Source organism: Apodemus sylvaticus, chromosome 1, assembly GCF_947179515.1.
Source record: "Apodemus sylvaticus chromosome 1, mApoSyl1.1, whole genome shotgun sequence".
NCBI lineage: Eukaryota > Metazoa > Chordata > Mammalia > Rodentia > Muridae > Apodemus > Apodemus sylvaticus.
Window position 1 is genome coordinate 181,430,467 of NC_067472.1, and position 25,973 is coordinate 181,456,439.

The window sequence follows — 25,973 nt, forward strand, 5'->3', positions numbered from 1 at the left end:
TCTAAACAGTCCCATAACCCTTAAAGAAATAGAAGGGTTCATAGAAAGTCTTCCAACCAAAAAAAAAAAAAAGAGCACAGGACCAGATGGTTTTAGTGCAGAACTCTCTATCAGACCTTCAAAAAAGACCTAACACCAATACTCTTGAAACTATTATAGAAATAGAAACAGAAGGAATACTACCCAACTCATTCTATGAAGCCACAATTATGCTGATACCAAAACCACACAAAGATCCAACAATGAAGGAGAACTACAGGCCAATATCTCTTATCTTATATCAATATCTCAATGCGAAAATAATCAAATTCTTGCCAACTGAATCCAAGAACACAAAAAAATGATCATCTACCATGATCAAGTAGGCTCCATCCCAGGAATTCAGGGATGGGTCAATATATGGAAAACCATCAATGCTATACACTACATAAACAAACTCAAAGAAGAAAACCACATGGTCATTTTATTATATGCTGAAAAAGCATTTGACAAAATTCAGCATCCTTTCATGATAAAAGTCTTGGAAAGAACAGGAATTCAAGGCCCATACCTAAACATAGTAAGAACAATATACAGCAAACCACTAGTCAACATCAAACTAAATGGAGAGAAACTTGAAGCAATCCCACTAAAATCAGGGAGTAAACAAGGCTACCCTCTCTCTCCATATCTTTTTAATATAGTACTTGAAGTTCTATCTAGAGCAATTTGACAACATAAGGAGGTCAAAGGTCTACAAATTGGAAAGGAAGAAGTCAAACTATCACTATTTGCAGATGATATGATGTATACTTATGTGACCCAAAAAACTCCACCAGAGAACCCCTACAACTGATAAACAACTTCAGCAAAATGGCTGGATATAAAATCAACTCAAGCAAATCAGTAGCCTTTCTATACTGAAAGGATAAACAGGCTGAGAAAGAAAGTAGAGAAATGACACCCTTCACAATAGCCACAAACAATATAAAGTATCTTGGGGTGACTCTAATCAAACAAGTGAAAGATCTGTATGTCAAAAACGTCAGGTCTCTGTTGAAAAAGACCTCAGAAAATGGAAAATTCTCCCATGCTCCTGGATTGGCAGGGTTAATATAGTAAAAATGGTCATCTTGCCAAAAGCAATATACAGATTCAATGTAATCCCCATCAAAATCCCATCTCAGTTCTTCATAGAGTTAGAAAGAGCAATTCTCAAATTCACCTGGAATAACAAAAAACCCAGGATAGCTAAAACTATTCTCAACAATAAAAGAACTTCTGTGGGAATCAGTATCCCAGATCTCAAGTAGTACTACAGAGCAATAGTGTTAAAAACTACATAGTATTGGTACAGTGATAGGCAGGTAGATCAATGAAATAGGATTGAAGACCCAGAAATGAACCCACACCGATGGTCACTTGATCTTTGACAAAGGAGCTGAAACCATCCAGTGGAAAAAAAGATAGTCTTTTCAACAAATGGTGCTGGCTCAACTGGAGGTCAGCATGCAGAAGAATGTGAATTGATCCAAGCTTATCTCCTTGTATTAAGCTCAACTCCAAGTGGAACAAGGATCTCCACATAAAACTAGACACACTGAAACTAATAGAAAAGAAACTGGGGAAGATCCTTGAGGACATGGGAAAAAGGGAAAAGTTCCTGAACAGAACACCAATAGCTTATGCTCTAGGTTCAAGAATTGACAAATGGGACCTCATAAAAGTACAAAGTTTCTGTAAGGCAAAGGACACTGTCAAAAGGAAAAAAATGGCAACCAACAAATTGGGAAAAGATCTTCACCAACCCTACATCTGTCAGAGGGCTAATATCCAATATATACAAAGAACTCAAGAAGTTATACTCCAGAGAGCCAAATAATCTTATTAAAATTGGGGTACAGAGTTAAACAAAGAATTTTCACCTGAAGAACTTCAAATGGCTGAGAAGCACCTTAAATGTTCAGCATCATTAGTCATTAGGGAAATGCAAATCAAAACAACCCTGAGATTTCACCTCACACCAGTCAGAATTGCTAAGATTAAAGACTCGGGAGACAGGAGTGTTGGTGAAGATGTGGAGGAAGAGGAACACTCCTCCACTGCTGATGGGAATACAAGTTGGTGCAACCACTCTGGAAATCAGTCTGGCGGTTCATCAGAAAAGTGAGCATGACACTTCCAGAGGACCCTGCTATACCATTCCTTGGCATATACCCAGAGGTTTCCCTGGCATGCAATAAGAACACATGTTCCACTATGTTCATAGCAGCCTTATTTATAACAGCCAGAAGCTGGAAAGTACCCAGATGTCCCTCAATGGAGCAATGGATACAGAAAATGTGGTATATTTATACAACGAAATACTACTCAGCAATGACAAACAATGACTCCATGAAATTCCTAGGCAAATGGTTGGATCTGGAAAATATCATCCTAAGTGAGGTAACAATTACAGAAGAATACATATGGAATGCAGTCACTGATAAGTGGATATTAACCCAGAGGCTGAATACCCAAGACACAATTCACATATCCAATCAATCCCAAGAAGAAGGAAGTAGAGGACCCTGATCCTGGGAAGGCTTGATGCAGCATTGCAGGGAATTTCCAAGACAGAGAAGTATGAAGGGTTTGATTGGAGAACGGGCAGAGGGAAGAGGGCTTATGGGACTTATGGGGAGGGGGAAACTGGGAAAGGGAAAATCATTTGGAATGTAAACAAAGAATATAGAAAAAAACAAAAAGAAAAATAATAATATGTACCCTCAGAAATATCTCCATAATAAGGAGGATTTAAGTATACAGAGATGCATAAAATATCGTGGCTTTTTATCATAAGTTATAAATCAAAAAGCAGGAAGAAAAAGCACAGTCTCAATGGTTAATATTTGTTTAGCTTACTTTACTTGTTTTGTTTTATTTTTTAGTCATCAAAATGTACGTGGTAATGAGTTTGGTGGCTATATTAAAAATCTTCTGGAAGAGAGGTCTAGCTGTACCTTTAATGATTTCTAGTTACTGGACCAATGACATGCTATTTTTAGAGAGAGGCTTTGTATTTGTGTTGACAGGAAAGGAGGAAAGGCTCTGAACTCCTTCCAAAGTGATGTGGATCAGATATGACTGAGGAAGACCACGAGAAGACCTCCAAAAACTCAACAAAATCAAACAAGTCAGGTAAATTGATCTGCTTATTTCTCACCATGGGAACAGTCCAGTAACTGGCTTAGATATAAAAATGTCTCCAGCCAAAACTTCTGCTAAAAGAAGACAATAAATCTTATTGGTTATGTAATCCTTAAGATTCTTCATGCATAAGATTCTTTCATATGGCACGAATGAGGATTTATTATAATTTGTTATTGATTGAAATAATTCATAATAACACAGTTGTCTTTTTTCTGCCCAAACAAGGAGCAAAATTTCATCCTTAACTGATCTGTACACCCTGAACAATCCATACAATTATCTTTTTTGTAAAAAAAAAAAAAAAAAAAAAAAAAAAAAGATTTATTTATTTAATACAAGTGAGTAAAGTGTTGCTGTCTCCAGCCATACCAGAAGGGGGCATCAGATTTTATTTGTTAGTCATTGCTGGAAATTGAAATCAAGGCATCGGGAAGAGTAGTTAGCACTCTTAACCACTGTGCAATCTTCCCAGGCTCCATACGAATACCTCAATGGTTCTAAATTTTTGACTGTGAGATTCATATATTGGAGAATGTACAGCTTTGGCAAGATCTATCCTCAGGGATGCTGAACTCACCTGCTGGTCCAGCCCCCTGCTTCCTGATGCTGCCCACACACTTGCTTCCAAATGAGCTTCAGAAATTTCTACTGATTGAAGAGGACTTTGCCTCATCCAACCTTTCAGGTGTATCCAGCCAAAACTTCAGTCAAGCCCTGAGCATTCGAAGCATACAGAGACTGAATTACAAATGCTAAAGCTAGGTTTCTAAAGTCTAACCAAGTTTATAATTTTCCTACCCCTTGCCACCCCTTTAAAATTTTCTCATCACCCCTATTCAGCAGGAAAAATCCATCAAGGGCTTTCAGCTCAATTCTCTGTGTTTGGAGGTCTGTTAATAGTTATTTTACAAATTATAGATCGGTTGTCATTTTAAGGAATAATTTGGAATGGTCATAATTCTGAACAGGAAGGAAATAGATGGGATTGATTACTAAATTTATACTTGAACAAAGCATTGTATAACCATAATCTTTGCAATTGATGTAAAATTGATGTTATACTCTCTTACATTGGTACAGAATTTATATATTGATGCCATAGGGGCTCCAGAAAACTCTGTGAGACAGCGTTTTACAGACTGAGGCAAGAAATGTCTCCCGGAGCTCTCTTGAACACCTCTATTCAGAAACGGAAAATCTCACTTGGCAATTTGTTTTGCTCCTCAACTCTCCCCCTTCTTAGTATCTGGGACTAAGAAAAACCAAGCAAATTAAGATGTAAAAGAATCCATCTTGAAGTAAGTCACTAGCCAGAAAATTCTGCAATGCTTTGCTCCAGTCGTTTACATAATTACATTTACCTCCCAACAGTATATAAATGAAGTATGGTTCTGACACTATGGTATGAAAAGCATTAATTAGCACAGTGGTATAAATATATTTCACATGTCTTGACTGTATATTAGCTTATAAGTCATTGGACATAATTGAAAAGATATAATTGTTATTAAGAAGAGTTTAGTTTAACCAGAGACACATGAAAAATACAAGTTTCTTTTGTTTTTTTGACCCTCATAGTCACCCCAGCAGGACAGGTGGATTTGAAACAATTGGCCCAGACTAGAAGTTATTTACATCTGAAGAACCTTATACAATGTCCTAGCCGAACAGGTGGGTGTTGGGCAAATTAGAAAGAATTTACATTTTAGTTGGTACAAAGCTCAGAGCTGCCTCAATGGAAGCTTGTGAGGAACTGCTTTTGTCTTGCAGACCCCACCTAGGGGGTCTTTGGCCAAAACAACATTCTTAACTTATCCAGGTGTGATTCAGGATGCTTATTACTCAAGGAGACTCATTTAGACTCAGGGAGTTTGACAAAATGTCCTTTAAAGTCTCTTTAAATTTTTATATCAAGAAGATTGATGTTGTCTGTGTTTGAGCTTCTAAATTTGTTACATGGAAAAATGTTTTACCTGGTGGATTTTATATTTCCATGTGCCAAATGGTTATGCTAATTGTCCCTTGTGCCAATGGATACATCATTTGATATGTAAATGTCAATCCCTCATGCTTAAAGGCTCATGCCCCAAAACAGGAAAATACATCAGATTCAAACCGCCTCTGTGTGTGTGGTTGTGTATGTCTGTCATCTCGCCAAACCTGTGCCTTTTCCTGAAATCCAAACGTTCCCCCTCAGATCTGAGTTTTCCTGGCTGGGACCATCTGCGGCATATTGATATAGAATTGAAGTTTTCATTGGTTTGAATTTGTATGTTGATACAAAATTTGAAATTGATATTGTGACTGTTAGATAGGTACTGTGCCCTTGAAACACTTTAAGAACAAGATGATTAAGTGAGGCAAGTTAAGGGCCAGATAGTAAAATTATGATTAGGTTAGATTCTAATTTAATTATAATAAGGTGCTTTCAATTTAGTCAAATAGAAATTGCTAAGAATAGCTAAGGTTTAAGAGTTCAAATATACTTTATATAGACAGAGTGTCTTCAAAAACATCAGAAATCCACAGAATATGACAGTTAATGTTATTTCATTTTTAAGGATCATTTGACAATGAGACATGTCTGCACCTGACAGCTTCCCCATTCTCCTTCAGAGAAGACTTGAGCATCTACACCTCCAGGTGAGGTTGCTTATCATGGCAAGATAGTTATGGCACAGGAACTGCCTATTTCATCTTCAGAGAAAAATATTTTCCAGAAAAAGGGCATACTATGTGGAATAGTGGATTGATAGCTCTGCCAAGCAGGGTAAGCAGTCCTTCATAGTTCTGCTTTGCAATGGTCTCTCAGATGACCCTGGGCTCAAAGGTTGAAGACAGATGCTCCAACATCCTGCACACTCAACTAAGAAATTAGCAGAGTGTCCAGGTATTCAGCTGTCTCTACAATTATTTAAGTTTGTGAAACTTTGTTTGGTACTTCCTATATACCCAGGGAGTGTTTCATTCATTCTTAGATTTCTGACCACATTGAAGACTAATTATAGTCCCATAAGGAAATCTAATCTGTGTGACATTAAAGATATGATATAGAATTTAAAACATGGTTTTCAGATGGTATTACAGCCTAAATCAAAACTTAATTCAGATATAAAATTATAAGCTCTTTAAATTAAAAGTGATGATGGAATAATTTATCTAATTGACAAATACAATGGACTGAATGCTAGATCAACCTCTATGATTTACCTAATTGTTATGGTTGCACTCAATTTATATCTGAGAGAAGAGTTTTTTTTTTTTTATTTAACTGAAAAGGTGAGATGTTGGAAATTGGTGCTAATGTTTTGAATCTGTGTGTCCAGACCCTAGAGGTCCTTGCCGCCCATTGAATTTTGCTGTATCAATAAAGATACCAGTGTCCAATGGCTGGACACAAGGAGTTACACTTAGAGTTGTGGATATAGGATGCAGAGAGAAGAAGCAGGACTGGGAGAAGAAGGGAAAGCAAAAGATAAAGCCAACCAGCTTTGGGCCTGGGTTGCCAGGGGAAGATTTAGGAATGCTCAAACTTTGAGGTAGCCAAGGCATTTTAAAATTAACTAGTATATGTGTGTGTGTGTGTGTGTGTGTGTGTGTGTGTGTGTGTGTGATTTCCATTTGAAGATTCAGAGAGCTCTTGGGTGTGTGCATGCATCTGCCCAGCTGCGAGCACAAACCGGTACATCCCAAAATTCCCACAACAGACTTACTTTTAGAATTTTTCTAACAGTATTTTTGATGAGATATCAAGATCCAAGAATTTTTCTATAGCCACTTTTCTGTATTTGGTCAGAAAACTCATGACCTCTCCAGAGCCTTTTTAGAGTTCTTACTAGCAGAGAGATCTTTCACAACAATAGAGTTTTTATAATATTATAATACCAAGATAAAGTTTTCAACATCACAGCAACACCCACTACACATGTGCACGTGCACATGCACATGCATGCAGAGAGAGAGAGAGAGAGAGAGGAAAGCCATTTCTCCTGGACCTAGGCTGCCAGATTAGACAAACAATTTGACTGTGAATCCATTGTTTTCACTGCCCCGAAACACCACTTTCTCAGGAACACAGACATAGCCATGGGTGCTTCTTGGCAGTTTAAACACTGAAAAAAATGGGCATGCATATACAATAGACTTCTGTAGAATCATGAGGAAGAAAATTTTCTCATTTGCAGAAAATGAGTAAAAGTAAAGATCACACAGTATTTGGCAGGCTGTTTTATCTTTCTAGTCTGTTACTCATTTGTAAAGTAGGCTTTTGCATTTTTGTCTTTATTATTTTTTAAATTAATTTATTTTGTGTGTATTAGTCTTTTCCCTGCATGTATGTTTGTGCACCATTTGATGCTTGTTGACTCTGGAGGACAGAACAGGCCATCAGATCCCCTGGAACTGGCGGTACAGTTGGATTAGCATATTTTGCTCTGCTAATTGAGGTCAAAGTGTACCAATCTTCAGATAAACTTCTGGTGCTCTGTGCAATATGGAGAAATCCCCTTCATTGGCAGGGCTTCTGCTTCTCTAATTACATGTCTTTCAAAAACATATTAAAACTTTTACATACCTCTACTTGCATAATGTCACACAGCCTTGCATAAGATTACAAGTTCAATTTCCTTCTGTTAAGAACCCATTCAGCTGGTACTAGCTGGTACTAGCTGGTACTAGTTCTGCAATGCTTCCCAAATTAACGAGGCATTTTGGTACCTTCAGCCTTAAACCAGTGACCCTTGCCCATTCTGGATGTTTCTAGCCCCTATTCCACAAAACCATATAAGCCTTAATTACCCCAAGTAATGTTGATCTGCCTCTCTGCATCTGGTCCCAGGGAGTCTTCACAACTGGGCATACTCACAAGGCTTCTGAACAGTCCAGTCTGTTGTCTCTGCTCTGTTTGCCCTTCTGGAACAACATCAGCCAAGGATCCCCAAGGGCAGGGAGGGTCACAATTATGTATTATCTGTTATTGTGTATTATGATGTTTTGTGGGTTGTGAGATGCCATGTGGGAGCTGGGACTCAACCTGTGTCAGTGCTCTTAACAATTAAGCTATCTCTTAAACTCCATAAAGTGAACATTTTAAGAATTACTATTTTTTTTTTATGACAGGGTGCTCTGTAGCCAAGGGTGGCCTCAACTACTATGTGGCTGAGGATGACTTTGAACTTCTGATCTGTAGATAGATACCCTTCAAGAAAGTATACATAAAAAGTCATTAGCATTTTACAAAATCCCAACTAACCAAGTGGAGCTGTGCCCCAGATGGAGAAGCTCTGAGGTTTTTTAATCTGTAGAAAGAAGCATGGTAGAATAACCTTCTGTGACCCACATGTGTAGCGAGGAGAGTTAGGTAACAGCATTTTCATAGTTCCTAGACCACCCTTAGCTCCAAATAGTCAGGAGGCCTCCTTCAGAAGCAAGCTCTGGCTACACACTGGTGAGTTGGACTGGGTCAAGACATCAGGCTTCAGTCTATGCAAGATGGCCTCCTAATGTGCTGTTTGGTTTGAATCTGGTTCCTTGAGTCCCTTAAGAGTTCCTGTGCAGGAAATACAGTTTCCATCTTAGAGTCTCAAGATATGATGTGATGGAGAAGCAGAAGACAAGTGGAAATGTGATTAGGTCTCTGGGGTGTTGCCACTGGAAGGGACAAATGCTAAAGACTCTGTGAGTGCTGGAGATAACCCATGCAATGACTTAGACATGTGACCCATTCTATTTTCTGTCTCTCTGCTGGTGAGCAGGTCCTCAACGGAGGCTAAAAAGTGAGGCTACAGGACTTTGGACCTGGAAGCTAATCATATTAGCTTCAATATGATTAGTTTTTCTTTGTTTTATCACAGCCCTATGAAAAAATATAATGTTCAACATTTTTAGTTATCAGAGAAATGCAAGTCTAAAAAACTCCAAGATTTCACCTCATACCAGTCAGAATGGTTAAGATCAAAATCTCAGGTGACAGCAGGTGCTGGCAAGGATGTGGAGAAAGAGGAAAACTCTTCCACTGCTGGTAGGATTGCAAGCTGGTAAACCACTCTGGAAATCAGTTTGGCGGGTTCTCAGGAAATTGGGCATGATACCACCGGAGGACCCTGTTATACCACTCCTGGGCTTATATCTAGAGGATTCTCCAGAATGTAATAAGAACACATGTTCCACTATGTTTATAGCATCCTGATTTACAATATCCAGAAGCTGAAAGGAACCCAGATGTCCTTCAATGGAGGAATAGATACAGAAAATATGGTATATTTACACTGTGGAATACTACTCAGCTATTAAAAATAATGAATTCATGAAATTCTTAGGCAAATGGGTGGAACTGGAAAATATCATCCTAAGTGAGGTAACTCAATCACAAAATGAAACAGATGGTATGCACTACTGATAAGTGGATATTAGCCCAGAAGCTTGGAATACCCAAGACACAATTCACATATCAAATGATGCCCAAGAAGAAGGAAGAACAATGTATGAATACTCTTGTCTTTCTTAGAAGGGGGAACAAAATACCCACAGAAGGAGATACAGAGACAAAGTGTGGAGCAGAGTCTGAGGGAAGGACCACCCAGAGACTATCCCACCTTGGGATCCATCCCATATACAGTTACAAAACCCAGACATCATTGTCGATTTCCACAGGTACTGCTGACCGGAGCCAGATATAGCAGTCACCTGGGAGCCTCTGTTAGTGCATGACAAATACAGAGGGGGACACTCTCAGCCAGCCATTGAACTGAGCACAGGGTCCCCAATGTGGGAGCTAGAGAAAGGACTCAAAGAGCTAAAGGGGTTTGCCATAGGAGGAACAACAATATGAGCCACCCAATACTCCCAGGAACAAAACCATCAACTGGATAGTACACGGTGTTACCCATGGCTCCAGATGCATAGGCAAGAGAGCATGGCCTTATTGGACATAAAAGGGAGGAGAGGCCCTTGGTCCTGGAAAGGCTCAATGCTGCAGTGTAGGGGAATACCAGGACAGGGAAGCAGGAGAGGGTTGATTGGGGAAAAGGGAGGGGAGGTGGCTTATGGGATATTTTGGGGGATGGGAACCAGGAAAGGGGAAATCATTTGAAATGTAAATAAAGAAAATATCTAATAAAATAAAAAATGAAAGATTTGTACAAAATTTAAAAAAGAAAACAAATATAATACTCTTTACTCTTTTCAGTGCATGCCCTATAATGAGAGAGCCTGCAACTTCCTGGGTACAGGAAGAAAGCCTGGGCCTTCCATAAGCCTCTGCATCACAAGGAATGTATATCTATTCTTCTGGGTATGCCAGGTGGTGTGAAGCCTGGAACCCATGTGAGGATGTGGGTCATTAATGGAGCAGTAAGGCACATGGCCTTAGGACTGGCCACAAGGCAACTGTTTGCTGACCGGTGTGGGAAAGGACTTTCTGCCATGTCCACAGAGCAGAGACACAGGACAGGTCCTAAAACTCTAGCACCCTGGGTCCCACTCCGTGTAACACCCAGTGGGGAAGTAACTGAGTTAAGAACTGGGTAGCTGATATTAGGATAAACTGAGTTCTGATTCTGGCCAGGTTCCACACTGATTTCCAGGCTGAACTTCTGTTCACTGTGATGGGTGAGAAGCCTCACCACAACCTTGGAGATAGTTTTATTTTTGTCATCTAGATGGGGCACAGAAGCCAAGACAACCACAGATGCCCAGATTCATGCACACACTGCACAACTGGCTCATGTCCCCACACTGGGGAGCAGGGGCAGAGTCTACTGCTTAGAGCCTGTGCAGTCCTCAACAGACTCTTGGTGTCCCTGGTCCTACTCAGTTCCATGTTCCTGGGGAGTTCATTCTGGGAGGTCATGTATGTGCCCTGTGGATCCGTTTCCATGAGAGTGGCAGACACTTTGGTGTAGTGAGTATGGTCTCTTAGCATTCTCCAATGCTAAGGCATTTTGTCAGCACCACAATTGAGTGATGGCAATTCAAAGTCCCACTGCTTGTCCCTGCAATATCCTTCAACCCAATCAGACCCAAACTGGGATCCAAAAATCCAGGCTCCCCTGTGAATTGCAAGGATTTTATTGTTGGATTCCTGTTTTTAGACACCTGGGGGAGAAGGGGTAGGGCTTGCTGTATCTATTCAGGCGAACAGGCAAGTGGCCTCCAGGAGAACAGCGATGGACCCATCAACATATTGGGCTCACATCTACTTTTTCCTGCAAAGAGAAAGCCAACTGAGGTCTCAGAAGTAAAGGAAACCTCATGCACGTGGACACCTCCTGGAAGAACCTGCAGTCAGTCTACAATTGCTCTCGTGTCTGACCAGGACAGGGGAGACTTGTCCCCAACCAGTTGAGACTAGCTCTGTAAAGTGCCTTCAATCCAGTCAGATGGGTGAAGCCACCTTGTGTGATACCATAGGCACCTGTGGGACAGGTAGGGGAGGAGCTGACAGGGATCCATGTGGGCCTGTGGGAAGCTGGGGTCCCACAGGGAACTGACTCCTGTCACATGATGATGATGACCTTCTGAGTTCTGCAGCTTAGGCAGTGACTTGTTCAACCAGTTCTAAGGACAAGATGGGTTCACTTTAATTCTATCCTCGAATGCCCCAGGCCTGGCATCCACACAGTGGCCTTGGAGGTACAGAGAACAGGAAAACAGAGGACTGTTTTGGGGCTGGGATGGTAGGTTTGAAGGGTTAGGATAAAAGACCCAGGCTGGGGAAGGGTGACAGGCCCCAAGCTTGTGCAGCTAGACTTGGGAGGTTGTGTCAGGAAGACTGATGGAGGCCACACTTGAGCAGGGATCTAGTGTGGCTTTTCTGAGCTGAGCAGCCCGGCCCCATTCAGGCAGCCTGAGAGTCCCTTCCTGCCCCATCCTCCTCCCTTCCTCAATCAGGTGTGTTACATTTCTGTATCCATAGAGAAGCTTCAGAGGTGGGGAGGACCACAAGGCATGCCCCAAGTCAGACAGAGAGACTCACAATGAAGGTGGTTGCATTTGCCTTGTCTTCCTCAGTCAACTTCCTATCGATACATATCTTGAGTTTTTTAGTATTTTCCACTACGAGAGGGTCATCATTGTATGTTTTCACATAGTCAGTATACTCTTCTGGGGTCCCGTAAAGAAATAGATGAACATCCGCTTTTATAGCTGGGCAAATGCCACAATCTGGAACACAAAGACAAGATGACCCTCCCTTGAAAGACAGGCATCAGCATTGCCCAGGGAATAGAGGGTGTGAGAGCCTGGAGAGCCGGTATCCCTGCCCCCCACATAGCAATACCCACCTCCCTCTGAAGTCAGGAGTAGGGCAGCCCCGAGGAGCACCAAAGCACCAGCGAGCTTCATGGTAATGATGGTAGGTGCTCCCTCCCAGCTTGGCATCCTTTAATACCTGCCCTGGTCTGCTTAGTGCCCAGGTTTGACCCCCTCCAGGCTCCTCCCAGGACACATCTTGGGTCGTCCCGAGGATGTGTGTTTGTATAATTGGGAGATATGTATTTTGGCAAGATCCTGGTCAATAACCTGGTTCAGCTTATTCCCCTTCTTCTTAAGGTCATTTGTCATTTGGCAGCCAAAGGAAAAGATGACAAGGGAGAAAGTCCAATGTCACCTCACTCAGACCACCAGAGTGAGGCCTGGGTTCCTTTGTCATATTGAGGACTTCAATGTTTAGTTAAGAGCCTTACTCACAGTCAGTTTCTAAACAAGGCAGACTTCAGAACACTGACCATCTTATACCTGCCCTCTCTTTGTACTGCCCCTGTCTTCCATTTGCTTTGAGGCTTCTCTTGAACCAGTCTCTTCAACCCAAGCTTCTCCCACTGTTGTAGGCTTCCTTCAATTCGACCTTTTTGTTGTTGGTTGGTTTTTTAAGATAGATTCTCTCTACACAGCCAAGGCTGTCCTGGAAATATGTAGACCAGCTTAACCTTGAATTCACAGAGGTCTTTGTGCCTCTCTCTCATGTGAATGCCAGAATTAAAGGCAACTACTGCCACATCTGCCTAAATTTGACTTCTTAAACCTGTGGTTGAGGTTTTCTGTTTTTGTGGGGTTTTTGTTTTCTGCTTTTTGTTTTTGAAAGAGGATCTTGCCCAGCTTGGTCTTGAGCTCATAATCCTCCTGAGAAAGGTGTGTGTGTGTGTGTGTGTGTGTGTGTGTGTGTGTGTGTGTGGTGTGTGTGTGTGTGTGTGTGTGTGTGTGTGTGTGTGTGTGTGTGTGTTGGATTCAGCTTTCCTTGGGGATGGTGGTTAAGAACTGTCAAACTCTCTTAGCAATGGCCAGCTATGGTGATTCACACCTTTGATCCCAACTCTTACGTGGCAGAGAGAGGTCTATCTCTGTGATTTAGAGGCCATCCTGGTCTACACAGCGAGTTCCTCACCTGACAAAATTACACAGGAAGACCCTGTTACTAATCATCATTAGTGTGTTCATAAAGTTCACACTGTAAGTGCCTGGTGTTCATTGTCTCATAGCTAAAGTTATTTCAGTTTGGAGTGACCTGGCCCTCTAATTGGCCACTGCAAGACTTTGCATTGCTGCTCTAGCTACTCTGTCTCCTGGTCAAAAACCTAGCATGACAGCCATTTTGATTATTCAACAGTACCCTGCTAAAACTAGAATCCAACCTCAGCTGGTTACCCTGGCTCAGCGTCAGTCCATCTGTGCCAGTGTTTCTAGCTATGTTGTGCTTCTACAGAATTAAAGATGACCCTTTAACTATCTCTGCCTTGCTCAGAAGGGAAGCATCCCCCACTGTATGGGCATAGTAGAGGAACTATTATGAAGGGTGCTAAGAGCCAAGGCTATGGTAGGCTCCCACATGTGGAAGCAGATGGCTTAGGTCCATTACTCAGCCAGGAGACACATCGCAGCTGTCTCTTCTGGCATTGCCATTTTAGGCCTCATGAAAAGCTTTTCTTGGTAGTCCCTTTGTCCTTCTTTAGGAACTATGGGCTGAACAGACAGTGATGTGAAAAATAAGTGAGCTGAGCTGTGAAATAGGCCAAGCATTTGTTGCCCTGTGGTAGCTGAAGCATTTGACAGGCATGCAGGGCAGGAGACAGAAGGGTCATTATAAAGAAGAGAGGGCAGAGACAGACTCTGAGGAAAGATAAATGGGATCCAGAGGACAGAATCTTTAGGCCCTGTTTGTGAGAAGAGGTCTGGGGAGCTGTACAGTCTTTGGAGACTCCACCAGGGTCTAGAGCCATCTCACTGCAGAGTGACAGGGAGGCTCGGCTTCCTGTCCATGCTGTGGAGGATCTGCAGCATAGGTAGGCCTCAGGGTTCCATGCTAGTGTAGGACTGCTCACCCTAGGGTAACACTGCTGCATCTACAACCTCCAGCTGTTGGGGTTGATCTCCTGCTTCTTGTGCATTCAAATGCTAAGCATGGACCCTATAATCAGTATGTCCCCACCCTCTAATTCTTTGGTAATCTGGTAAGCAAATTCTCATATACACCAAATGCTGCTTTATAAACTCTGTTCATCATAATCTCTGACTGGTTAAAAATATGTTTCTTCCTGGAGAGAAGAGGGGCATTCTGGGTTTTGTTTTTTCACTAGGTCGGGGGTCATAGGTAGGCATTAGAAGACAAGAGAAGAGGAGAGAGGGGGAGAAAGAGGACAGAGAGAGAGGAAGGATGCCATGAGGCCTGATGGCTCCAGAGCACATGACCAGAAGCAGCAGGCCACGAGGACAGGCTGATGGAGCAGGAATAACAGGGAGCAACACTGAAAGAGCAATTAACATGGAGCCTATGAATTGGATGTAAGTTAAAATAGTACAGAACCTGCCCAATGTAGGCTTACAGTTCTTCAAATAATATACCAAGTCTTTGTGTCCTTTATAGAGGCTAGCTAAAATATGCACTTCATTTACAGCCAGCTTCTACTCACTCTTGCCAAACATGGAGGACAAAGAAGAGGCAGAAGCCGGCCCCAGAGGGAATCCCCCTACCTTATCACAATTTCTATCTTTGTGCTTAAGGGGATCCCAGACTGTTAACTGGGACACACCTGCCTCAGCTTCCCACAAGTGTGGATCATAGGTGGGAAGCACCATGTCTTCACCTCATTTCTTTGTACTTTTCAGTCATCTGACTGCTCTGTGTACACATGAACCTGGAATTTACCATGTTTGTCATTTGCAGAGTCTCTATACTAGTTAGGACAACATTTCTCCATAAGTATGACTCTAGCAAGGACCAGGGCCTTCATATGTTTTGCCTTCATTGCCTGAAATGCTTTCCCTTTACCTGCCTGGGAAATTAGTCACCTAAATCCCAGACTGCATCAAAACCCAGCATATCTGAGGGAGAGCCAGGTATGGTTTCAACATGTGTAGGGCACACACAAAACACCTGTGTTGAGCCTTGGTCCCCATTGTGGCAGGGCTGAGCACAGTATGTTGGGTGCTTGAGAAGCAGGGTGGAGCCTCTGCCCTCTGTATTCCACAATCCCCTGTTGCCCTTCTGCTGTGCACCCTGTGTACAGACAACACAAGGTCCTGGCTATCTGAGTTTCCTCTATCTTGGACTTTCAAGAATCCAGACCATGAAGCAAATTAACTTCTTGTTACCTAGTCTTGTGTCTTTTGTCATAGCAACATAACACAGATTAGAACCTGCAGTGCATATGGGTCCCTTGAGTATATGAACACACCTGACTTCCACCACATTGAAGTCTCTGAACCCTGATTCCTCTTCCCTGGCTCACCTTGTATTAGCTTACTTTTGGTGTTCTTCAGATGTCTGAAGGCTCAGAAGAGCAAGGTCTTCCTCTCTCCCAGGGTCAACACACATAAGAGGTCTTCACAAATGCTAGATAGACTAGTCGAAGGGCTATCTCATTTCTCAAGTCTATAAACAAGACCCTTTTTTAAATGTGCAACACCATCTTCCCATATAACTCAGGCTTGGCTTAATCCCTCCCCCATGCATTTATTATATAAGTGCCAGTGTTTATGTAATTTGGCTGGTATTTAATTTTAAAAGTAAAGATTATACGTGTTTTGATAAGTCAGTTTGTTGTAAAAGGCACTTGGCTGTCACTTTCTGTACATCGCCTGATGACACAGTGAAGTTTGCTTAAGACTTAGAAAGACCTAAGCCTTTGACTTTTACTGGTTAGCTGAGCCAAACAGGATTTATATCTGGTAACTGAACAATTAGGTGCCAAGTACTGAGATCTATTTTTGAGCCCTCTGCTGAGTCCACTGGTCTCTGTTTCTATGACCTTGCAGGTCATGAGGGCTGTGGAGGCCTGTAGAATGTGCCCACTGGGGGCTTTTCCCTGCTGTACAAGATTGGGAATGAAGACAAGGGCACAGTGTGGCTAAGCAAGTGTCTACTGCCGGTTGATCCCACACTACTCTGCTTTTGGTCATGGTGTCTTATCACAGCAATAGTACTCTTAACTAAGACACAGAACACACATATGTGTATGCACAAAGTGGCCAGAGAAAGATAGTGAGTTGCCTTCACTTGTTCTCCACCATATAGATGTATGTGTATATACATTACATGTGTGTGTATATGTACATAAATATATGCATAAGTACATGCTTATTTGGCATTTTATTTAGTTTTATTTTGTGTGTGTGGGTACTATGCCTGCATGAGTGTTTATGCAGTCACGTTTGCAGTGCCTGTGGAGGTCACAGGAGAGCACTGGATCCTCTGGAACTGGAATTACAGATGGTTGTTAATTGACCTGTGGGTGCTGGTAAGTGAATCTGTGTCCTTTTATAGCCGAGACCACCTTATATTTTTGAGACAGGGCCTCTTACAGGAGCTTGCTAATTTGGCTAGATGGGCGGACCAGTGAGTCCTGGGTGGGCTCTCTGGTGCTGGAGTTAGCAGGATGCACTTTGTGCCTGGCTGTCCTCATAGTTTCTAAGGGCTGAAACTCATGGATTCAAGTGTGTGCACCCAGCAATGCTTCACTGACTGAGTCATTCCCCAATCACAGTCAGCTGTTTACATGAGAACATGTAGTTCACACTGGAGGACTGAAGGGAGGTAAACTGCCATGGGGAACATCTACAGATCCTCTGGACTTCTTCTGTAAGATGCAAAAACACTGACTTTCATCCATGTTCATTTATCTGCCATGCCACATTTCACACCAGAATGGGTTTATAGGTGATTTCACTATTACAGTACAATCCAATATAATGTTATTTAGTTTTTTGTACAAACTGTTTGATATGCATCCACTAAGACCTTGTTGGAAACAGTATAAAGTATCTTGGGGTGACTCTTACCAAACATGTGAAAGATCTGTATGACAAGAACTTCAAGACCCTGAAGAAGGAAATGGAAGAAGACCACAAAAAACGGGAAAACCTCCCCTGCTCATGGATTGGCAGGATCAATATAGTTAAAATGGCCATTTTGCCAAAAGCAATATACAGATTCAATGCAATACCCATCAAAATCCCAACTCAATTCTTCACAGAGTTAGAAAGAGCAATTATCAAATTCATCTGGAATAACAAAAAACCCAGGGTAGCTAAAACTATTCTCAGCAACAAAAGAAATTCTGGGGGAACAGTATCCCTGACCTCAAGCAATACTACAGAGCAATAGTGCTAAAAACTGCATGGTATTGCTACAGTGACAGGCAGGCAGATCAATGGAACAGGATTGAAGATCCAGAAATGAACCCACACACCTATGGCCACTTGATCCTCGACAAAGGGACTGAAAACATCCAATGGAAAAAAGATAGTCTTTTCAACAAATGGTGCTGGTTCAACTGGAGGTCAGCATGCAGAAGAATGCGAATTGATCCATCCCTGTCTCCTTGTACTAAGCTCAAATCCAAATGGATCAAGGACCTCCACATAAAGCCAGATACTCTGAAGCTAATAGAAAAGAAACTGGGGAAGACCCTCCAGGACATCGGTACAGGGAGAAAGTTTCTGAACAGAACACCAATAGCATATGCTCTAAGATCAAGAATTGACAAATGGGACCTCATAAAATTACAAAGTTTCTGTAAGGCAAAGGATACCATCAAAAGGATAAATCGGCAACCAACAAATTGGGAAAAGATCTTCACCAATCCTACATCAGATAGAGAGCTAATATCCAATATATATAAAGAACTCAAGAAGTTAGACTCCAGAAAACCAAACAACCCTATTAAAAAATGGGGTACAGAGTTAAACAAAGAATTCTCACCTGAAGAATTTTAGATGGCGGAGAAACATCTTAAAAAATGCTCAACTTCATTAGTCATTAGGGAAATGCAAATCAAAACAACCCTGAGATTTCACCTTACACCAGTCAGAATGGCTAAGATTAAAAATTCAGGAGACAGCAGGTGTTGGCAAGGATGTGGAGAAAGAGGAACACTCCTCCACTGCTGGTGGGGTTGCAAATTGGTACAACCACTCTGGAAATCAGTCTGGCGGTTCCTCCGAAAACTGGGCACCTCACTTCCAGAAGATCCTGCTATACCACTCCTGGGCATATACCCAAAAGATTCCCCAGAATGTAATAAGGATACATGTTCTACTATGTTCATAGCAGCCCTATTTATAATTGCCAGAAGTTGGAAAGAACCCAGGTATCCCTCAACAGAAGAGTGGATGCAAAAAATGTGGTATATATACACAATGGAGTACTATTCAGCTATTAGAAACAATGAATTCATGAAATTCTTAGGCAAATGGATGGAGCTGGAGAACATCATACTAATTGAGGTAACCCAGACTCACAAGATGAATCATGGTATTCACTCACTAATAAGTGGATATTAACCTAGAAAATTGGAATACCCAAAACATAATCCACACATCAAATGAGGTACAAGAAGAACGGAGGAGTGGCCCCTTGTTCTGGAAAGACTCAGTGAAGCAGTATAGAACAAAATCAGAACAGGGAAGTGGGAAGGGTTGGGTGGGAAAACAGGGGGAGGGAAGGGGACTGATGGGACTTTCGGAGAGTGGGCGTCCAGAAAAGGGGAAATCATTTGAAATATAAATAAATATATCAATAAATTAAAAAAAAGAACAAAAAAAAGACCTTGTTGGAGCTCCCTCATTCCAGTTTCCACAGACATTTGTAGGTGTGTGTTCATGTGTTTGTGTGCTTGTGTGTGCGTGTGTGTGTGTGTGTGTGTGTGTGTGTGTGTGTGTGTGTGTATGTGTGTGTCTGTGTATGGGCAGAGATGCTAAGGTATGTATGTATGCACATGAAGGTCAGATGACAATTTCAAGGAGTTAATCCCTTCTACCAGGTGTGTTCTGGGATTTGAACTCAGGTCTTCACCTTTTTTTTTTATTCGATATAATTTATTTACATTTCAAATGATTTCCCCTCTTCTAGCCCCCCCACTCCCCGAAAGTCCCGCAAGCCCCCTTCTCTTCCCCTGTCCTCCCACCCACCCCTTCCCACTTCCCTGTTCTGGTTTTGCTGAATACTGTTTCACTGAGTCTTTCCAGAACCAGGGACACTCCTCCTTTCTTCTTGTACCTCATTTGATGTGTGGATTATGTTTTGGGTATTCCAGTTTTCTAGGTTAATATCCACTTATTAGTGAGTGCATACCATGATTCACCTTTTGAGTCTGGGTTACCTCACTTAGTATGATATTCTCTAGCTCCATCCATTTGCCTAAGAATTTCATGAATTCATTGTTTCTAATGGCTGAATAGTACTCCATTGTGTAGATATACCACATTTTTTGCATCCACTCTTCTGTTGAGGGATACCTGGGTTCTTTCCAGCATCTGGCAATTACAAATAGGGCTGCTATGAACATAGTAGAACATGTATCCTTATTACATGGTGGGGAGTCTTCTGGGTATATGCCCAGGAGTGGTATAGCAGGATCTTCTGGAAGTAAGGTGCCCAGTTTTCGCAGGAACCGCCAGACTGATTTCCAGAGTGGTTGTACCAATTTGCAACCCCACCAGCAGTGGAGGAGTGTTCCTCTTTCTCCACACCCTCTCCAACACCTGCTGTCTCCTGAATTTTTAATCTTAGCCATTCTGACTGGTGTAAGATGAAATCTTAGGGTTGTTTTGATTTGCATTTCCCTAATGACTAATGAAGTTGAGCATTTTTAAGATGCTTCTCCGCCATCCGAAGTTCTTCAGGTGAGAATTCTTTGTTTAACTCTGTACCCCATTTTTTAATAGGGTTGTTTGGTTTTCTGGAGTCTAACTTCTTGAGTTCTTTATATATATTGGATATTAGCCCTCTATCTGATGTAGGATTGGTGAAGATCTTTTCCCAATTTGTTGGTTGCCGATTTGTCCTCTTGATGGTGTCCTTTGCCTTACAGAAACTTTGTAATTTTATGAGGTCCCATTTGTCAATTCTTGCTCTTAGAGCATACGCTATTGGTGTTCTGTTCAGAAACTTTCTCCCTGTACTGATGTCCTCAAGGGTCTTCCCCAGTTTTTTTTCTATTAGCTTCAGAGTGTCTGGCTTTATGTGGAGGTCCTTGATCCATTTGGATTTGAGCTTAGTACAAGGAGACAAGGATGGATCAATTCGCATTCTTCTGCATGCTGACCTCCAGTTGAACCAGCACCATTTGTTGAAAAGGCTATCTTTTTTCCATTGGATGTTTTCAGCCTCTTTGTCGAGGATCAAGTGGCCATAGGTGTGTGGGTTCATTTCTGGATCTTCAATCCTGTTCCATTGATCCTCCTGCCTGTCACTGTACCAATACCATGCAGTTTTTAACACTATTGCTCTGTAGTATTGCTTGAGGTCAGGGATACTGATTCCCCCAGATTTCCTTTTGTTGCTGAGAATAGTTTTAGCTATCCTGGGTTTTTTGTTGTTCCAGATGAATTTGATAATTGCTCTTTCTAACTCTGTGAAGAATTGAGTTGGGATTCTGATGGGTATTGCATTGAATCTGTATAGTGCTTTAGGCAAAATGGCCATTTTAACTATATTGATTCTACCGATCCATGAGCATGGGAGGTTTTCCCATTTTTTGAGGTCTTCTTCCATTTCCTTCTTCAGAGTCTTGAAGTTCTTGTCATACAGATCTTTCACATGTTTGGTAAGAGTTACCCCAAGATACTTTATACTGTTTGTGGCTATTGTGAAGGGGGTCATTTCCCTAATTTCTTTCTCAGCCTGCTTATCCTTTGAGTATAGGAAGGCCACTGATTTGCTTGAGTTGACTTTATAACCTGCCACTTTGCTGAAGTTGTTTATCAGCTGTAGGAGCTCTCTAGTGGAGTTCTTTGGGTCACTTAGGTAGACGATCATGTCGTCTGCAAATAATGATAGTTTGACTTCTTCCTTTCCAATTTGTATCCCTTTGACCTCCTTATGTTGTCGAATTGCCCGAGCTAGTACCTCAAGTACAATATTGAAAAGATAAGGAGAAAGGGGGCAGCCTTGTCTGGTCCCTGATTTCAGTGGGATTGCTTCAAGTTTCTCTCCATTTAGTTTGATGCTGGCTACCGGTTTGCTGTATATTGCTTTTACTATGTTTAGGTATGGGCCTTGAATTCCTGTTCTCTCCAAGACTTTAAGCATGAAGGGATGCTGAATTTTGTCAAATGCTTTTTCAGCATCCAATGAAATGACCATGTGGTTTTGTTCTTTGAGTTTGTTTATGTAGTGGATTGTATTGATGGATTTCCGTATATTGAACCAACCCTGCATTCCCGGGATAAAGCCTACTTGATCATGGTGGATGATCGTTTTGATGTGTTCTTGGATTCGGTTGGCAAGAATTTTATTGAGTATTTTTGCATCGATGTTCATAAGGGAAATTGGTCTGAAGTTCTCTTTCAGGTCTTCACTTTTAATCTCAACACCTTTAATCACTGAGCTCCCTCAACAGCCTTCCACCTTATTTTTTTGAGACAAGGTCTCTTATTGAATCTGAAGCTCATATGGGATTAGGCACACACACCGCCACTCTCACAGGTGCTGGGGATCTGAACCCAGGCCTTTATGCTTGCATAATAAAAAATTTGCACACTTATTCATCTCTTTGGCTGCCCCTGTTTATGTGTGGGGTGCTGTGGGATAGATAATTAAAGGGCTTTGCACTTGCTAAAAAAATACTTCAGCACTGTTGTAGGGAACTAGTAGACAAAATGCCAGGGGAGAAGTACCTTTCAGTTCACAGTTTGAAGAGACACAGTCCATCACGGTGAGCTAGGCACAGTGAGGAACTTGAGGTGGTTGACCATATCTACAATCAGGAAGCAGAGAGGCACAAATGGTTGTGCCCAGCTTGTTTTCCTCTGTCCACCCCTTCTATGACCATAGTCCATGCTGACACATGAAAGTCAGTCTATGGTCATCAATTGACCAATATTTAAAACTCCCACACAGAGCTGTGTTTCCATGGCAACTCTCAACCCAGTCAGGATGATCATCAAGATGAACCATCACACTGCAAGCAGGGTGAGCTTGGACTGAAGAGCTTCCTGTCTAGAGAAGCGTGTCCTACAACACACATCTGACACCTCATTTGTGCTGAAAATGTCTTCCTTGGGGTAAGTAGGTTGTTCTGAACTTGAGATAGTCTACACACACAGAGCACTGCCTGTGTCCTGTGGAGCACTGTAGTTTACAGCCAGGCAGTCCACACTAGCCCGTGGGGTTGTGGACAACTAAGAGCTCATGTAGAGGGGTGAGTCCCTCACTCTACCACTCACTGCTCTCACCACATGGACTCTACTGATCAAACCTCTTAGAGACATGGTTCCTGACAGAGCTGAGAGGGGACAGGGTGAGCAGGACAACAGGATTGAACTACCATGGAGTGAAGCCAAATTGGTGATACAAAACTATCATCAGCCCCAGAGGATACCCACATGGCCAAAGAGCTGGGGATTATCCTGGCTGAGAGTCACCAAGAGTAAGATGGTAACTTCATGTCCTCAGGGATCCAGTTCAAAGGCCTCAGCAGCTTGGACAATAGGAGCATGGAGAGGTGAGGATTTGACCAGGAAGCACAGGTGACAAGTAGAACAGGACCACAGGGCATTTGGCTCAGCACTCAAGCTGGTAACAAAGGTCAGCTCTAACCCTGTTTGCAAAGGTACAAACAACTTCTCTCCAAAAACTGATGAAATCAGGCCTTCTCAGGCTGTTTGTTCTTCAGAGTGGGAGGGGCCCCATGCTCCTGCCTCTGTGCAAGTGGGAAGGGAATTCATAGGTGCTAGGTTCTTGCCCAAAGGTATTTGGAGCTCCTGGATGTAGGGTTGGGGGTGGGGTTTGCTCAACTCAGGGCTATAATGGTTTATAAGGAAGAGTATCTGCTCTGAGCAGTGCATTTAGCACTCTCCACCATGAAGGGGGCACTTCTGCTGCTGGCCTTGCTGGTGATTGGAGAGTTGGGCTTCCAGACAAGTGAGAGTGGGACCCTCACTCACCCCCATCTCAGTCCCATGTAGATCTCTATGTGGGGCCTGAGACAGACTTAGGGGTCTTTAGGAATCCACAGGCAAGGAACTGTAAAAGACCCTTGACGCTTTTTGCTCTGGGTTACAACAGTTGGGGTGGGTGGGATGGGGAGGCAGAATGGTGCTGGTGGTGATGCTCATGATGAGGGCCCTTAGATGCACAGTTGCAAGTGTGGGGCTTATGTGAAGCTCAGGTATGCAGGCCTGTCCACTCATGTATCTTTTTCTATTAGAAGTGTGTGTCTCAAGGAAACCGTGTTGTATCTGGGAGGCTGCAGCATTTGGGAGGGTGGGACTGTGGCCAAGGTTAGTTAAGACATTTGTAGATGAGGCAAGGTAATATGAGCCTCTAAGTCAGTCAGCCTAAGCTCTCTGTCTGTCTCTCTCTCTCTCTCTCTCTCTCTCTCTCTCTCTCTCTCTCTCTCTCTTTTCTCACCCCCTCTCTCTCTCATGATGTAGTTGTTCATTTTTACATATATGAGTACATTGTAGCTGTCCTTAGACATACCAGAAGAGGGGATCATATTCCATTACACACACAATGTTATTGCTGGATATTGAAGTCAGGACCTCTGGATCTTTTTTTTTTCTTTTTTTTTTTTATTCGATATAATTTATTTACATTTCAAATGATTTCCCTTTTCTAGCCCCCCCACTCCCCGAAAGTCCCATAAGCCCCCTTCTCTTCCCCTGTCCTCCCACCCACCCCTTCCCACTTCCCCGTTCTGGTTTTGCCGAATACTGTTTCACAGGACCTCTGGATCTTAACCAATGAGCCGTCACTCCATTTCCCAACTTGTCATCTTTTAACCATGTTTTACTGTGTTTGCAGCAGAAGCATGCATTCCCTTCTTTGGTATCTATGTCGGCCTTGTCTCTGGAAACAGGGATTTGTTGCATGTGGAACTTTCTCCATTCCATCCTACGGATGAAGAAAAGGTAGCCTTTGAAAAAATCCAGGACTGCTATGAGGAATCAGGACTAAAAACTACAATTCAGGATATGAGACTTATGGTAATGTTCTCCCCACCTCCACTCAACCATGCATCAAATGATAGAAAGCTTTGTATAAATGATCAATGCAACCATTGATACATGTTAGGCAACCAGCAACTAAAAACTCAAACCCTTATGCATACTAGCACATATTAAAGCAGCATGCCAGGTACACATCCAGCCTGTTGCATGCATGATCCTGCAATTCACTCGCACATGCTGGGTAAACCTTGGGTTCTCGCCTATAGTAGGAACAGGGGAGTCCTTGCTCTAGCCTCTGCACAGATTTGGTACCCCAGCTCTACTCTAATGTGCTTGAAACTTTTGTCTACTGTTCAGTGTCTTCTTTGTAACCTCCCTCAACTCTACTCCCATGCCTCAGATGATTCCCACTTCTGCTGGTATCAACTGAGCTATAACCAAAATCTTCCTGCATGACTGAAATGCCACCACAACCCCAAGGGTGTGCCTGCAGCTGCTCACCAGAGCTGTCTCCTGCTGCTTCATCTTTCAAGCATAACTGGATTGTAGAAATGAATATTTTGAACAGTGCATTTCTTGCCCTGTCATCAAAGTACTTTTAGTTGAGTGTCAGGTCCTGCAAAACCACAGTGCTAGCCAAAAATAAATTTATTCGAACAAACCCACACAGGAGATGTATTTTTAACATGGCCATACAGTCAATGTGCCTGGAGAGATGTGCTCAGGTATTGGAGAAATCACCAAACTTATACTTAGCTATCTTGTCCCTATTTAGACCTAGCACCCATCATGCCTCCCAGAACCTTCTCCCCTTCTTCCCTGCCTGGGTATGGTGGCTTTCAGGTTTCCTCCTGAAGGCTGTGGGTGGGCTCCAGTTACTTTGAGGCAGAGTCTGTTGCTGGAGACCTGAATCATTGCAGGGGATTTTCTTTCCTGTACATGAGGAGTGGTCTCATCCTTGGTGCCTGGGGAGCCCTGCTAAGGTCTTGCCCCTTGCCTGTAGTCACCTCTGTCCATGTCTGCCTTTTTGTTTTCCAGACATCCATACTCACCAGCCCAGAATGCCTGCAATACTATGGCAGTGATATCGTCTCGAAAATTGTAGAAAATTTCCCCAAGTTTAAGGCCGTTACAGACTAATGGTCTTAAGCAACCCATGTTTGCACCATGTCTGATCTGAGTGCCATCTTGCTGACCTGTCCTCTTTCTTGAAGTTGAATTCCTGACACCTGTGCCCTCATCCTTCAGTCTCTTTGGCTGATTCTAATAAATGCTTGCAGCTCTGTTCTGTGCCCAGTGTCTGTGTGCTGAATAGGAATCCTGTGAGGTCTTCAGAGGATCTGGGAGACAGTGAGAGTAATGACTTGTGTGGTCACTCTGAGCAGAGTGACAGCCCTTGATTATCCAGGTGATCC

The 25,973-nt window shown here is 42.5% G+C and overlaps 2 protein-coding genes across 2 annotated transcripts; one reads left to right on the forward strand and one right to left on the reverse strand.

The window, feature by feature from the left end:
* Positions 1–11,345: 11,345 nt before the first annotated feature.
* Positions 11,346–12,513, reverse strand: LOC127682761 (major allergen I polypeptide chain 1-like). The gene is made up of 3 exons (XM_052179378.1): positions 12,453–12,513; positions 12,146–12,333; positions 11,346–11,375 (listed from the first exon to the last, which is right to left on the reverse strand). The coding sequence occupies exons 1-3, from the start codon at positions 12,511–12,513 to the stop codon at positions 11,346–11,348; spliced, it is 279 nt and encodes a 92-aa protein (XP_052035338.1).
* A 10,953-nt stretch (positions 12,514–23,466) lies between these two features.
* LOC127696025 (secretoglobin family 2B member 2-like) lies at positions 23,467–25,698 on the forward strand. Its single transcript, XM_052198505.1, has 3 exons — positions 23,467–23,533; positions 24,416–24,594; positions 25,597–25,698. The coding sequence occupies exons 1-3, from the start codon at positions 23,467–23,469 to the stop codon at positions 25,696–25,698; spliced, it is 348 nt and encodes a 115-aa protein (XP_052054465.1).
* Positions 25,699–25,973: the final 275 nt, after the last annotated feature.